At 36.8% G+C, this 16457-nt stretch overlaps 1 protein-coding gene across 12 annotated transcripts in view; it reads left to right on the top strand.

Moving 5' to 3' along the window:
- Positions 1-8749, top strand: part of LOC150105175 (myosin heavy chain, muscle-like) — a 103818-nt gene extending 95069 nt beyond the window's left edge. For 11 of the 12 annotated variants that reach the window (XM_090395519.1, XM_090395520.1, XM_090395515.1 and 8 more), the window contains exons 33-41: positions 456-588; positions 689-905; positions 1457-1697; positions 2302-2623; positions 2744-2875; positions 2974-3213; positions 3549-3749; positions 4486-4641; positions 7852-8749. In XM_090395519.1, the coding sequence (XP_090251645.1) occupies positions 456-588; positions 689-905; positions 1457-1697; positions 2302-2623; positions 2744-2875; positions 2974-3213; positions 3549-3749; positions 4486-4641; positions 7852-7977 (1768 nt within the window). In that variant the 3' untranslated portion in view covers positions 7978-8749. Of the gene's footprint in view, positions 1-455; positions 589-688; positions 906-1456; positions 1698-2301; positions 2624-2743; positions 2876-2973; positions 3214-3548; positions 3750-4485; positions 4642-6158; positions 6244-7851 lie in introns of all 12 variants that reach the window. The other variant, XM_090395522.1, reaches the window with a different exon arrangement.
- The last annotated feature ends 7708 nt before the right edge of the window (positions 8750-16457 follow it).

Genomic DNA, 16457 nt, shown 5'->3' on the forward strand with positions numbered 1-16457 from the left:
AGTATTAACACAAGGCGACTCGGATCAGGATGGAATAATCGTAATATCCGTGCTTCGGGCACAGAAATCGCAGAATTTATAGAAAATATTTTTCTACTAAAACAGAATGGGTTACAGATTATATTGCAGACTTGTTTGTTTTGCATAGAATAGGTACGCTATGGAAGTTCCGCTCTACTAGAAACATGCATGTTAATTCTCCTATTTCTTAATACTGAAAACTCGTCTCGTAAATGACTTTATTTAATATTTAATCTTATTTTTAATTTAAATAAGAAAAAGTTAATCTTGTTGCAAATTTTATTAAACGACGGGAAGAAAAAAATTAAAAAATATTTAAATTAAGTCAGAGACTTATTTTTGTAACTGTTTAACATAATATTGAAAACTTGGGCATTTTTACGACAGTTTCTCTAGAAGCTCACTCTTAGTGCCTTCTTTTCTTTCTCTGCTAGGAGGAAGTTGGACGGTAAGCTGCAAGAAGCCGTTGAAACCATCGAACAGCTCAACGCTAAATGCAGCGGTTTAGAAAAGACCAAAACCCGCCTTCAGGGTGAATTGGAGGACATGACCATCGAAGTAGACAAGGTAAGAATCGCTGATTGCTCCGTTACATGTGTCTGTTTTTAGACGTCCTATGTTATACTATCGGATTTTTCGGAGTGTACATTACTTCTGTTATTTGTAGGTCCATTCCTTAGCCGCAACGTTAGAAAAGAAGCAGAAGTCCTTCGACAAGATAGTGGCCGACTGGAAACAGAAGGTGGACGATCTAGGCGCGGAACTTGATGCTTCTCAGAGGGAATGCCGCAACTATTCCACTGAAATCTTTAAGTTGCGTTCTCAGTACGAAGAAAGCCAGGAACACTATGAGTCTGTGAAACGAGAGAACAAGAACCTTCAAGGTAATTTTAGAATGCGACCTCTCATAGGTCAACGTAATTTATATCAAATTATTCATTCAGTTTATCTGAAGTTCTTAATCGATTAAAATTAAATGAATAAACTAAGAAATAGAATAATTAAAATGGATTCATTTTAAAGGAAATATGAACTTAGTTCTCTAAAATTAACAATTTTAGATCTTAATTTTTGGAAATTTTAGTTCTCTAAAATTTCGGTGGATTGCAATTAAGGATAACAAATCTCAAATCTCCCAGTGGACCGGGAGATTTGACAGATAAACTGTTCATGTTATATGGCAGTTTACTGATGAAATGCTATTTTTAGAAAAGCCTTAATGTACAAAGTTGTCTAACAAACAATCTTCGACTTTAAAAAGCCCACAGAGAATTTAACTGAACTAGTGGTATAAGTTTCCACTTATTAATGAAATCAACCACGTGAAATATTGGCATAGTATGGTACCAATCATGTAATTCGGAGCAATAATAATGCATCAGTAAGTATCATTCTCTTATTAAAAATTTCATATTTTCCTCTTATTTCTCTTCAGATGAAATCAAGGATCTCATGGACCAGTTGGGAGAGGGTGGCCGAAGCGTCCACGAATTGGAGAAATCTCGCAAGAGGTTAGAGATGGAGAAGGAAGAATTGCAGGCTGCTCTCGAAGAAGCCGAGGCTGCTCTTGAACAGGAAGAAAACAAAGTTCTCAGGGCTCAGCTAGAATTGTCTCAGGTTCGTCAAGAGATCGACAGGAGGCTACAAGAGAAAGATGAGGAGTTTGAAAATACAAGGTAAGGAATTTGTCTTCCTAGAAAATGGGCTTCGTGTTGACTAATTTAGAAAAAGATAGACGAAATAATTTCGTATTCTTCAGATTTATGATCATAAGAACATTTGTATGAAGATAGCAACTTATCCTTAAAATACCAACTCCTTACTCAAAGCGTTTTTCTGACTAAAAATCTTGCCAGTAGAACTAGATGCAACATTTTAAATTAAGCTGGTTTGTTAAAACTTGTTAAATATGTCACTTAATAATTTTACAGTTTTGGCTAACGTCTGATGGGGTAAGGATCCTAATTGTAATATTATCAATAAAATGATTAAGAAAATAAGGCCTGAAAATCGTTTAATTAATCATAAAAATTATTAGTTGTGTCGAAGTAATTTTATTCTTTATTTTTGGCTATTAATTTACAAAAAAAAACGATATTTTTTATTTGAAGGCTAAAAATTAATTTAAAAATTAAAAACAAAACAAAGACTTAAAAACTGTCTCAGAAACATAGATCTTGCTGTTTTTTGATCAGTTGTACAAGTAATGGCTACTATTCAGACCTGGCAAATATTTCTACAGAGATTACAAAGTGGAATCTCTCTCTCTCTCTCTTGCAGGAAAAACCACCAACGTGCCATCGACTCCATGCAGGCTAGTCTTGAAGCTGAGGCTAAGGGCAAGGCCGAAGCTCTTAGGATGAAGAAGAAGTTGGAGAGCGACATCAACGAGCTGGAAATTGCCCTGGACCACGCCAACAAGGCCAACGCTGAAGCTCAAAAGAACCTCAAGAAATACCAACAGAATCTCAAGGAAATACAACAATCCCTGGAAGAAGAACAGAGAGCACGGGACGAACTCCGCGAGCAGTACGCAATGTCAGAACGTCGTTCCAATGCTTTGCATGGCGAATTGGAGGAGAGCAGACAACTTTTGGAACAGGTAAATCCTCAACCCGTAACCGCCCAATGCAAATCAGCATCATCTTCAAATATCCTAGTATTAGAAGTTCCATCTAGTATTGTAAAACTACATTAATGATGTATTCCTTTTATCTTTTAGGCTGATCGGGCTCGACGTGCAGCAGACAATGAATTAGCCGACCTTCACGAACAGGTGAACGAGATGTCCGCTCAGACATCTTCACTCTCCATGGCCAAGAGGAAGCTCGAAGGCGAAATGCAAGCTCTGCATGTAAGTAAAATGTTCTGCTTTGGCTCTCTTTTTCTGCAGTGAGTTTATTGAGGTTGTTTACAACGGACTCATTTGACTTTCTCCTTCTCTTTTACCAGGCTGACCTAGATGAAATGCTCAACGAGGCCAAGCAGTCGGAAGAGAAAGCAAAGAAAGCCATGGTGGATGCTGCTCGTTTGGCTGACGAACTACGTGCCGAGCAAGAACACGCACAACAACAGGAGAAGATGCGCAAAGCACTGGAACAACAAATCAAGGAGCTCCAAGTTCGACTAGACGAGGCCGAAGCCGCAGCACTCAAGGGTGGCAAGAAGATCATCCAGAAACTCGAACAGAAGGTATTGTCGATCTTGGATATAATCATTTCAGTCGAATTGCTTTTCAAGTGGCGAATTGAACTCAATAAGTTGCTATTAGGTGCAGCATGGTTTCACCTAGAATACACGTAAAGGAGACTGGAAGGGTTTTGTCGTTGTCAATAAGACAATCCTCTCTGCTGGAAACACTCGATCCGGTTTCGGAAACTTTTTTAAGCAGTTTTGGGGACAGGGCCTCCTTTTCTAGTGAAACCAGTTTGCTCTAATCAGTAATCTCGAGCAAATAAAAGTTTTTTAAAAAAAAAACGTGGATCTGATATCTTTTTCTCACTGTTTTTTTTTTTTTTTTTGCCTAGGTTCGCGAACTGGAAACCGAATTGGAGAACGAACAGCGCCGCCATGCAGATGCTGCCAAGAACGCTCGAAAATCCGATCGCCGTATTAAGGAACTTCAGTTCCAAGCTGACGAAGACCGCAAGAATCACGAGCGCATGCAGGATCTGGTTGACAAACTTCAGCAGAAGATCAAGACCTACAAGAGACAGATCGAGGAGGCTGTAAGTTAATACTCATTATCAAGAGATTTGTCTTACGGTTCTATCAAAGCATGCTTTAAATCACGTCACTACCATCCAGAACTTTGAAATGAATCAGACTCAAGAAGGTCAGCGAATTTAACATGAAAAGATCAAAATCTAAAACTTTATAGAACTTCTCGAATAACTAGGAAGTATTTCAAAAAATAATAAACGTCTCTTCTACACTCGAAACACTTTGTTCGCCTTGGCTTACAACAGTAGCATTTCCTTTTAAGGTTCGCCTGTGATTTCCTAACTTGTACTTGCGTCTACGTATAGTAAGCATGTCTAGCACAATTACGTGAAGCAGAAATAGAATAGTTAGTATTGCCTATCATTGCTTTCTTGTTTCCGGTGTTTTTAAAGCACCGGAAGCACGCAGTGCGCCACTTTAAGTCAGAATAATAATACCACCTTTCTCTTCGTGTTTTCAAATGGTCAGCGGTACATCATTTCTCAGACTCCGTGGCGGTGATCGGCGTTCTAAAGTACACGCTGCAGCGAAGGTCGCGCTAGGAAGCTTTTCAAGTGGGTACGTCCGCATTTAAATCGCGTTCGTGGGTTGTTCATGACCTTGCGATTGCGCTTTGGGTTCAAGTGGGATAATAAAGAAATAAAACATGCTTTTATTTGAACTGATGTGGAGTGCTTTTCTTATTATTTAAAGTTTTTTTTTTACTGTTCTGAATTCTACAACTTTTCTTTGTTTTTACAGGAAGAAATTGCTGCCTTGAACTTGGCCAAATTCCGTAAGGTCCAACAGGAGCTAGAAGATGCCGAGGAGCGAGCCGACATGGCCGAGAATGCTGTTGCAAAACTAAGAGCCAAGAATCGTAGCTCCGCTTCAGCAAGCCGCGCAATGAGCCCCGTGGTAAGTAAATAAACTGCAACGGTGGTCCTCGTGAGATCCTTTTACAGCAGTAATAATAAAGCAAGATCCGCGGTGCGATCATTTATCTCATACGTTGTGTTTCCAAAAGTGTAAAAAAGCAAGTTACGCGGGAATAAATGGAACTGCACAGTTCATCTCTTTTCATTCCACAAGTACGGAACCAATTAGAGCATCCGCAGGAGATTGTCTGCCATGTTGCATAGTTCTGTGTTTTAAGGATTTCAACTTTCCAAAAGAATGGGACAGAAATAGAAATTTAAAACATAAAATGAAGTGAAGAACCATCCTAAATGTGTTCGTATCTCACCCACTGCAACAGAATTTCTCACGAATGTAGGACCAAAGGTCAAAGCATGTTCATATAATAGGATTGTTACAAAAGACGAAGCGACACCTCATACCCATAATCTCAAACGTTATGCTTAACGAAGATTATATCGGGTCCCTGCTAGCTGAACTGAACTCTAAATGAGACATTCTTCGTAGCTATAAATCTTATTACTTGCTGTTGTCACGCCAAGAAAGAATCCATCTAGTGAGTGACAGTCCCATAAAACAATTTCAACATCAGACATTGTCTTAACTGTATAGCATCACGGTGGAAGAGTACTTTATGGTATTGAATTGTATTGCTGGTCTTTGGCGGCGGGACAGTGATAAAGCAGCATAATATGGCATTCAAGTAACGCAGAACGATTTGCAGTGATATAATTCTCTGGATGTATTGAATGCCTTGAAGAAAATAACGATGGAAAAGCTGGCTTAAAGCACTACCTTGAATGCGGAACGAGCTGAAGAAGTGTGTATGACATTGCCATCGGAATCTTCACTGGCCTCATTGACTTTACTGACGGTTTTTGTGGTGATGAATGAAGAATGTTGCTAGCATCACAAATTAGTGATGTTAAGAGAAGTGTATTTTGTTAGCCAGAGATAAACTTTATTAAAAACATCTATGTAATTATTTCTTTGGAATTCTTATCGTTCCAATACTTTTGGAGTCATAACGTACTTGAAAACAGAGTAAAACAACTTGCACAACATTTGCTGTTTCTCTGTTGAGATTCCTAACAAAGAAAGTTGTTCTCTGTTAGATATCAAATAATGATCTGCACTATTCATCTTAGATAATATTTACATATATTACCAAGTAAACTTTATTGCCATTGTTTCCCAATTAAATCATCCCAATGTTTGTCTCCCGAACAACAAAGAAACCTTTCTCTCCTGGTCCTCCGATAATTCCTGCATTTTCAGCTCCACCTTCCTTCCTTGTCATTCATCCCCCAATTGATCACACCGCCCGTCTCTTTAACTCACTCATCAAGAAAATGCACCATCTCCGATACCAACGATGTCAGTCACCATTCTTTCCTTATAATCAGGCCATTCCTTATCCAGTTGTGTATCTAACGAAACCTAATCCTGCCTCCCTGACCTTTGTCGTTTTCATTCCGAATCTGAGCATCGCTCTTTTTTTTTTTCTTCTTCTCTAGCCGATGGGCAAACCTTCCATGATGCGCGCTAAAGCCAAAGCAGCAGAAGGAGAGGAATAAACATCTCCATTTATAATATAATTAGGTGAGGAATGTTTAATTTCTTCCTTATTTTTTTTTGCTTAAGTAGCACTAGGGTCATCTTAAAGTTATGTTCATTCACTAGGACAATGACAAACGTATCAGTGACCAAATATTCTTCTTTATCTGTAATAACAAATCGAAAATATACAGTTGGCATCCTGATGATTATTACGATGGATTCCGTTGGTACGATCTTGAGTTAATCCAGTAATATGTTACTTTTTGTCTTTATTCGGAAATTTTTTCTCTTTTTCCTGAAAACGTTAATCAATTTTGAAGGAGAAATGATATGTCTAATGATTGACAATTTGTGAACTAAAATAATTCAGACAAAAAGTTCAGAATTCTATGAACATGATTATAAGATCGTGAATATAAGATCTTAGAAGTTTCTTTGGAGCACTCTACTTAGTAATGTGACTTATGTATGGTATTTGCTAAGCAGCAATGACCAAAAAATTACTTCTGGTGTCTTTACTATCCGTACATTCGCATCAATTTTTATGGTCATTTCAGCAACTTTCCGGTGTGCTTTTTTTCCCTTATTCCGACAATTTTATAAAGTTCTGTGGCTGGATGGATATGAGATAAGAATCTCACATCTTTAAGGTTTATTCAGAGACGTTTCCACCTTCTCAGATTTACTTAGTTGCAGATGTACAGTTCGTCATTCTTGATCATTTCTATATCATAGTTTTGTAAAACGTCGATTTATTTTCATATTGGAATGCCAATCATTCTGCTACAGAGCATTCTGACATGTTTTTTTTTGTATATATTTTAATTAGATTCTTTAGTTCATATCGAAAGTCTCGAATAATAGATCATTTCCTGGTTAATAGATCGTTAACCATAAACAGATCGCTCTAGTGTAGTTTGCTCTTTCCTTTGTTTAGAGCTTTATGCAAATACCGAAAAAAAGATGTGTGTGTGTGTGTGTGTGTGTGTGTGTGTGTGTGTGTGTGTGTGTGTGTGTGTGTGTGTGTGTGTGTGTGTCATTTCCTTCTGAGTATTACTATACGAAATATTGTTGCTGCTTTTCCAGAAGCCACTGATAAAAGAGGTTGTATTGGTTTAATTTGTATTTGTATGCAAAATGCATGAGTGAAAGTAAACAGTTCATGCCTGAGGCTCAGCTGATCACCCGAAAACAAGTTAAGTTATAATTGTTATTTTGTTTCTAAATTGATTGGATGCCAAGGATTCTGTTGGTAATTATACAACTAGAATTTTCCAGAACTAATATCGATACTGCTGATCTGAGATCAGTCAAAATATGTTACGAACAAACAATGCCCATCTGTAAGCAGGGAAATTAAATGAATCTCCAAAAATAACTGCCAGAATATAATCGAAATTTTACCGTGTCTATTACTACAATAAATATTAAACGCTATAAAATTAAAATTAAAACGCTGTATAATATTAACCATCAATAAATATTAGACTTTTAAAAATATAATTATCGAACAACTTAATAATAATAATAATAATAACCATGGTATGTTTTAATTATCAATATATTAAATATACAGAACAAAAATTTGAGATTAGTTATTAAGTTGGTGTGTACTTTATTGGATCCTTACCGTTTTTCTTTCTTTTTCAGCCAACATCTGCTCACCTGCATCCCACCAAGTTGTCTGTCCCCGACCCTATGTCTCTGGCTGTCCATAGCATCATCTCACCCAGCAACATAGGATCTTACGACATTCTACTGGACAGTGAGCCATGAAGCTTTGCTGCGAACCGAGTCGCAACATCCCTCAATAGCCCAAATAGCCCAATAGTACGATGCAAGTTCATAGATTAGAAGAAAAAATTTATAAAAAAAAAATATGGACTTCATACAGATGGATAAATTGTGAAAAGAGTGGACTGTGTTTGTGTATTTTTCCTATCAAATGCTGTTTTGTTTGTTGTACGCGTAAAGTTGTAACTGTCGCCTAAGAAGATATTTTTCATGTGCCGGACTAGAGAAACACTCACACATTCACACACACAAGGAGTCAAGGAGCAGCCCAAGCAAAGTTCGAAGCATCATCACAGTGGACGTGGTTTCACCATGTTTCAGAGATACCACTGACTGTGTAACTCAATTGATATTTTCGCAAAGAAAAAATAAATAAATTTCATTGTAAAAGAATGTATAAAGTTCTTCTCTTTGTGTTGTACCAGAATATTTTAAAACATTGGCTGAGGGATTAAAGTTGTGGCGAAATTTGCTTAAAATTTGGTTCTTGCGGGCTTGGTATGCTTTGTAGCCTTAGCTTCTCATTCCAGACTTTCAACGCGAAGTGAGAGTTTCTTCAATGTTCATCATCTCCTAACGGGCGTGGGAATATTGGAGACAGGATGCTTCTTTTGTCACGAACCTCTTTCAAGGGAAGTGTGTTCCGATAAGCTGCATTACTGTCAAAGATCCTGTGCTATAATTCCTTGTATTTTGCAAAGTTGCTGGGATCCCATAATAATAATAATAATAAAACGTTATGGGCTGCCGAAAATCGTATGTTTCTATTCTTATGATTCAAAGACACTTGAATATTCTCATGAAACAAGAATTTATGCAGTTACACACCTAGACACATACACAGATTCTTAAATATGATTTAGTATGTAAATATACTCCTAATCCAATTATATGCCACAAAGTGAGGCATCCATTTTATATAGAAATTTCAATTCGATGTTGTTATTGTTTTGGTGAAATGTGTAGCTTTTTATGAAGTCAGAAAACTTAATTAAATCAAATTCACTATTTGACACCTCCTTACAAGGTTTGTTTATTACACAATTGCTAGACGAGAAAAATCTGATCAGAAATGTATCAAAACTGACTAACAGCATCAGATATTTAAATGATCTGCCAAGGATACTACACTACGCAACGAAAGTGACTTCAATGATTGTTCTGATTAGTTGGGTACCATTGTCCAGCAATTGTATTTGCAAGTTGTGTCGTTACAGTGCAATACTCCAGAGAGGAAAAGCGACACCAGCAAATCGAAACGCCATCATGACAGCACTTTTCCAAGCAGCTCGAAGTAAGTTGCAATTTTTGAACAAACTCATTATCTCACTAATCCCATGCTCTTCACGAGACAAGTCATCATTATGTGACTTCCCCACTGCACCTAGAAAAAGAACCTTGAAATATAAAGATCTAATATGTCGACAAGGGAGATATTTGGGATAAACTATGTTTGCAAGACGTTTTTCAGCTTCGGAAAATAATCTGGAATAAGTACGTTTATTAGTACGTCTTCAGTCTTGATATTTTCTTGATCAGACGCGATATTTTTATCCCACTCCAAAGTTTAAAACATCATTAAGACTTTCACTCTATTCTCATGGTTATAAACTCATAAATACAAGTAAAAAATTGATTTTTATAACACGATGGTTATTTCTTAAACAGCAGCAATAATGCTGAATCTTTCTAGACATTATGACATGATATAAAGGAGTAATAATAAGGCAACTCGTGGCGAGGTGTTATTTATATAATTTGTGTCTCTTGCCCAAAAAAGTTGGAAACCTAAGCATTAGTACCATGGGCAGACTAATGAATTTTTATATTCCTATTTTTTTTTTGTATTTTTACATATTTTTAGATAGGTGTTTATGTAGCCCCGTGAAACGGCGTTTATATTCATGTGTTGGCCACCTGAAGAATGACTAAGTTTGATTCTAAGCACCGAGTTAGTCGATCACTGGCATGTATTATTGTTTATCCTCTTCAAAACTCGGTTTTAACTCTTCATCCCAAGAAAAAACAACCGTAGAACTTATACCACAGACAATATACGAGCGTTTAGAGTTATGGCCACAAGATGGAGAAAGAGGCTGTTTTCTCTCTCTCTCTCTCTCTCTCTCTCTCTCTCTCTCTCTCTCTCTCTCTCTCCTGTAAACTGTTGATTCTATCAGGAAATGAAGGATGGAAACTGGCTGCTGACTACTCTTCAAATAGTTAGACCCAAAGGAGTTCGTCCACTCCCTTTGGAGAATAAAAAGCATGGAAAGATTTTTTTAAATTTTTTATATAATCCGTAATCTGGAGCTCTGCTCCAGAGACCAAATATGGGATTTTTTTCAAGCCACTTCAGGCCTCTCTGTATCTAAGAACTTACAACACTCCTTTCTTGAACATTAGGTGGTGCCACAATGCCTTGTTTACTGTGTATACTGCATACTCAGTATACATCATCATCATCAGTGGTTTGAACAGGCATTTATGCACTCACTACCTTCCAAGTATCCTTGAATTTCAGTTTGAACCCACGTACTTCCAACGAAAGAGCTTCGTGAGCGCCGACTGAGCTATGGAGGATGTAGTCAGTATACACTGCAGTAAAAGATTTATTTAAATGCCTCTCAGATTCATCAGTTCCCAAACTAGTTAATACATTGCTTTTAATATCCAAGGTGTTATTTATTAGATAAGGAATTCACATGAAAGGACTGAACATTTTTATTAGAAAAACAAAGCACTGTTAACAGCAGGAAACTACACTGTGAAAACCAGTGAACCGTACAGAATTTGTCTATCGGGAACCCAGAACATTGGCATGATGATCCAATAGTCAAACTGGTACGCGGTTAGTTTAACAGATTTTCTGAGCTTAGCAATTCAACCTCTCAAGTTCATGTCATTTATGCTTTATTTGGTTTAGTCTCCCACTCAGAGGGAGTTTTAACAGATCTTAACGAACACAGCGAAATCCCTTCAATCCTGTATACGAGGATTACAAAATCTTGTCTCGTATATACGGAATCTTGCAACCCAATGAAGGACGAAGTATTGATCGATGACACCGGAAAGATCCATTTGTCTTACAGCAAATAAGAGGAATATTTGAAAAATAATCGAACTTGTCATTTATAAGTCAATGATGTTAGTTGCTTTGGTTTGTTTGATCGACTACATTATCACAGTATTTGAATGTGCTTGCCCACCCCCGAAACAAATACAACTCATCGTGGATAAGATGATTACGAATGTAGTATTTTTAAAAAGAAAACAAAGTAAAAAAAGAACAACAACCAATCGAAAACCAGTATTGACAGTTGAACACTGGTTCGTTGAAATACTGTCACACGTGCAAAATTAAACAAAAAAAGCTGTTACTGATGAAGTGGGTGTAATGAGAATACACTGAGATTTCATAAATCTATTTTTATGATTAAACGCCTCTCATACAGAAATATTCACAACTATAATGTCCATGAAGAGTGCACGGTGTCTTCTCTAATAATCATTCTTCGCATTATTACTTTGAAACTTTTTAAGCGCCTTCTGAGGTTCTTTTGACACCAAGCACACCTGTTAGGTATTCCCTGTTCAGTATTTGAACATCGGGAATTTTTCCATTAAAGATTAACACTAAAAACCAAACACCAATATCAGGAAGTGCAATTGCATGTACAAAATGTCATTTACATTCGCTTATATATATATTTGGATGAAAACAAAAACATCATTTGCTCTAATACAATGATACATTGTTAGCAGTTAATACGCGAACGCCCACGAATCCTTATTTTTCTGGATTTAATTCTGACTCAAGAATTAAACTCAAGTCTTTCCAACCGAATAGCAAATTTCGCGACATCCTAGCTAAGCTACTTCATGTGGATATTAATATAAAATGAAGTCGCTATATCTTTTGGAAATATGCAATTCCAAACTGATAATGCAGACTTATGGAGACAAGTAGGCTTTCGCCAGCTGCATAGATACAAAGGTTCTGGAATATAGAGCACCCATTCTCTATCAGACCACCTTCCGTTTATTGGTGAGTAGGTGGTCTCTCCGAGAAGGAATGAATTTCTTTGAAAAATTTCCTTGTTTGATTTCTAGAGGGGGATTTTTGGATTATCTAATCATTCTCTACAGCACTAATTCCTAATGGACTATACACGACAACTTCTCCTGTAAAATAGGAAAAGTTGTCGTCTATAGTCACGTTTCCATATCGACATGATTTATGGAAGATAATACGTGTGATATAACATATCCAGTTCTTGAAATGGAGATAGTTTTAAGAATTATCCTTCCACTTAATTCAACAATAAAAACAAGCGTTTCCATGAAGAGTATTTAAATATTTTCCTTAAGAAAAACTGGAAGGCAAAATAGCATTAGTATGCAGTCGTACTCCTTATGCTTCTGACAGTTGACCCTTTTGATGAAAACTTGCTGAAATGGGTAGAAATCAAAAGTTAATGTAAAGTAAACTGCATTCTCACTAAATGAACATGGTTTATTTTAGTTAATTCGGTCTTAGATTAATTAGAAGAGCACAAAATTGTCAAAATTGTTCCGAAAGAAAACTACCAATGCGAACATTTCAGGTTAAAAATAAAAGTTCAACTGAAGCAGCCAAACAGTTGACATCAACTGGTTGCTTCAATTGAACCACCAACAAGAGATACCGACCAGTACGAATCAACAGTTTTGAGAATTATATTCGCCTTATTTTATAAATATTCTCTTATATAAAAGCGAAAAGCCGCAAGGTATTTATGTGTTTATCAAAATTAGCAAACCAGCAGATCAAGCAAATGCTTTGTCTTCACATTGAATACACTTACACTAAGCGGTACGCGGCTTTTGTGCTACTCTGCTAGACAGCAAGTATGTTGCACTTCCTTCCGTTTGATCATTGACTTGTTTGGAATGATGGCCAAAGCAAACTAAAGCCACTGCATCTATGAAAGTGGCTAACTCAGTCACTGTCAGTTTAAAAAACCTTATAAGAGTTCCTTGCTTCCTAGAATTACGTGAGTGGTCTGAAAAGTTCTCAACCTCGACCATAAATGGCAACACTATCGGCAACATGTTTTTTTTCCAAAGTTGGTACATCCGTCATAAGCATTCATGTGAAATTGCAAGTCATTCTATCAATGACTGTCTATATCCCTTGAAATGGATAAAACTGAGTATCATGCGGTTATAAAATTCTTTGTAAAAGAAGATTTAACGCCAAACGAAATTCATTCGAAGTTCACAAAAGTTTATAGGCACATTTCTCCTTCGTTTTCGACAATTAAAAAATGGGCTGGCTGCCGAGTTTAAACGTGGTCGTACCAGCCTTGAAGACGATCGACATGAAGGACGTCCAAAAAGTGTAACAACCCAGAAAGCATTAATCAAATGCACGATATAATATTGGATGATCGGCGAGTCAAAGTGCGTGAAATTGCTGAGACTATAGGCATTTCAAAAGAACGTGTAGGATATATTTTGCATGAAGAATTGCAAATGAAAAAGCTTTGTGCAAAATTGGTGCCGCGCTTGTTCACAGCAGATCAAAAACGCACTCGCATGAAATTCTCTGAACAGTGCTTGGAGCGTTTTAACAAGAATAAAACTGATTTTGTGTGTCGATATATTACTATGGATGAGACTTAATTCACCATTACACAACAGAATCCAAACAGCAGTCAAAACAGTGGACAGAAGCCGGTTGTTCAGCGCCAAAGAAAACAAAGTCGGTTCCATCAAAGACAAAGTCGGGATGATAAAGGCATTTTTTTTATTAATTATCTTGAGAAGGGTAAAACAATAACTGGAGAATATTATTCCGATCTTTCAACCAGACTAGAAGAAAAAATTCGTGAGAAAAGACCCGGTTTGCAGAAGAAAAAAATCATCTTTCATCAGGACAATGCATCTGCTCACAAAGGTGTTTTGGCAATGGGAAAATTAAGGGATCTGCACTATGAATTGTTGGAACATCCACCCTATTCCCTAGATGTGGCTCCCTCTGACTTCTATCTCTTTCCCAAACTAAAACTCTTCTTCACTGGTCAGCGTTTGTCTTCGAATCAAGAGGTGATTGCAGCTGTAGAGGGGTATTTTACAGATCTTACTGAGAACCACTACAGGGACGAGATAATTGCGCTGGAGCATTGGTGGAATAAATGTATCAGCCTTGTGGGAGATTATGATGAAAAATAAAAATAATTTTGAAATTATAAATTAGGTTTTTCATTGTTAGGCCAGGAACTTTTCAGATTACCCATGTAATTCGACCCAGAATTTTTTCAACCAGAGGACATTATCGATACCAACTGAGCTATTCTTTAAAATTATTGTGCAATGAAGGAAGCGTTGGATATGTGTGGTGTTATAGAACCTCAAACCGTAATATCGGGAGCATATTCCAAAATAATTGGGACGGTCCTGGTCATGTAAGGGTAATGCTTGGCCTTTACTCAAAATTGTTGGATTCAACGTATTCACACAAAAACATTCTTTTGAATCTCATAAAAGTACAAACATCACCTTTTCAGCTGAAGGATGTAATCTGAATGGGTTTTTTCCTTCGGGGGAGTCGATTGTTTTGATTTCAAATTTCAAATTCTATCGTTTGTTCTCTGGTTTGTAGTATTGTTCTCATCAGTGAAGATGTGTCTCAGAGAGAGAGAGAGAGAGAGAGAGAGAGAGTTTCTTGACGACATTGAAATCTTCGATGGCTTTCTATATTAGACACATTTCAGGCTACCCATGCTTGCGTGGTTAAGCAGGCTAAAAACATACTTTACTTATATGGAAGTTTACTGCTTCTTGCGAATTCACATTGAAACTAAAATAATTTTTAAAAATTACATAAAAAAGTCACAGATATTTTGTAACTTACACATACTTTTTCATATAACAATTTGGTTGCAGTCCTTAACAGCGGAAAAGTTTTGACTTAGTATTACAAGGAATAGTTAACTGAACAGCTGTACTATCAGCAGTAATGACTGTTCTTAGTAACAAATAATCTATTTTGTTTAAGAGAAAGACTTCGTGGGGGATACAATCTGATTTCTTAGAAATGGATACGAACAAAAACTTGAAACTTTCAAAAAATTATAATCTACAAGACTGCTCAAATCTAATATTAACAGTTTCTGATATTTTTCTGACAAAGTCGGAAAAAATATCTCTTAATTCTATCTTCTTCTTCTTCTTTGGCACTACAGCCCCCATGTAGGGCCTTGGCCTCCCACTTTTGGGTTTCGTAACTCACTACGAGGTGGGCGTCGTTACCCCCAGGCTCAACCATGTGTAATTGTCTGTGAAGCGTTGAGTTCTCAAGACCGGTTTGCCTGTTTTATGGGAGGAAAAATCCTAGATAAACTGGAGAGAAAAACTCTGCAGTTCACGCCCAAGACCAGCTAACTTGGCTATGTCTGAGAAAGATCCTTAGCTCCTCACGTCGTGGACGGGAGTCGAACGCAGGACACTCCTTTACTAGGCATATGTTTGCGGAGCGTTCGACCACTCTGCTAACCGTGGGGACTCTTAATTTTATCACAGAAGTAAATAATTTAACTTATCTTTTTTTGTAGTGGGAGGAGGGGATTCTGGGATCTCGCCATCTTCTCTAAAATATAGCTAAATTTAAACACCCTTTTTTTAGAAAATGGCGCGTTCAAAACCAGCCGATAAGAAAGAACTCAAGACGATCACTTTACACATAGATTCTCTTATGGGATCCTCGTATGGGATCTGAGAAGATCCCAAACACACATCCCATCTCAGATAGTAAAATGTACGTAATAGTAATGAAAAAATGATTTTATGCTGTCTACTCGACAGAAAAATTTCATAAAAATTAAAATGAAAATCTCTAATGAACAACGATAATACTGTTTAAGAAATAAGATGTGTAAGTTGCAAATATCGTGCTGCAACAACTTCTAAAACTATTATCGTGGATGGAATAAATGTTGTGAAAAAAATAAAACTTTTTTTTAATATTTGATTCAAACAAATATGGTTACCTCTTCACACAATACAGTCACGTAATGGCGGCCATTTTTGGAAATATCCAGGAATCGAGAAGTATTTCATATAGGCTTTGTCAACTAAATGGTAGTGTTAGTCGATATCATCCTGCAACCACAGTTCATTTATTCTAGAAACTGGAGTTTGACTGCTACAAAACAGACAAATCAATCACAGAAACACGTGCAATTCAAAGATATAGCAGACTTCTGTATATAGACAGATCAATCACCATTACTTAACTGGGTTCATAAAAAACTAAGTTATTTGGTCGTAACCAAAATGTATAAAGAAATAGATGGCATTGAAATATTAGTTTGCAATTTAAAAGAGAATACCAGTGAACGAACTTAGTGCTTTTCCAAATAATAAGCATAAAATAGGGGAATGGAAAATCTTGATTCAAGGTTTCATCAGCATCATATTAA

Source organism: Typopeltis vanoorti, chromosome 7 (genome assembly GCF_054136105.1).
Source record: "Typopeltis vanoorti isolate ZY-2024b chromosome 7, IOZ_Tvanoo_1.0, whole genome shotgun sequence".
In the NCBI taxonomy this organism is placed as follows: Eukaryota; Metazoa; Arthropoda; class Arachnida; order Uropygi; family Thelyphonidae; genus Typopeltis; species Typopeltis vanoorti.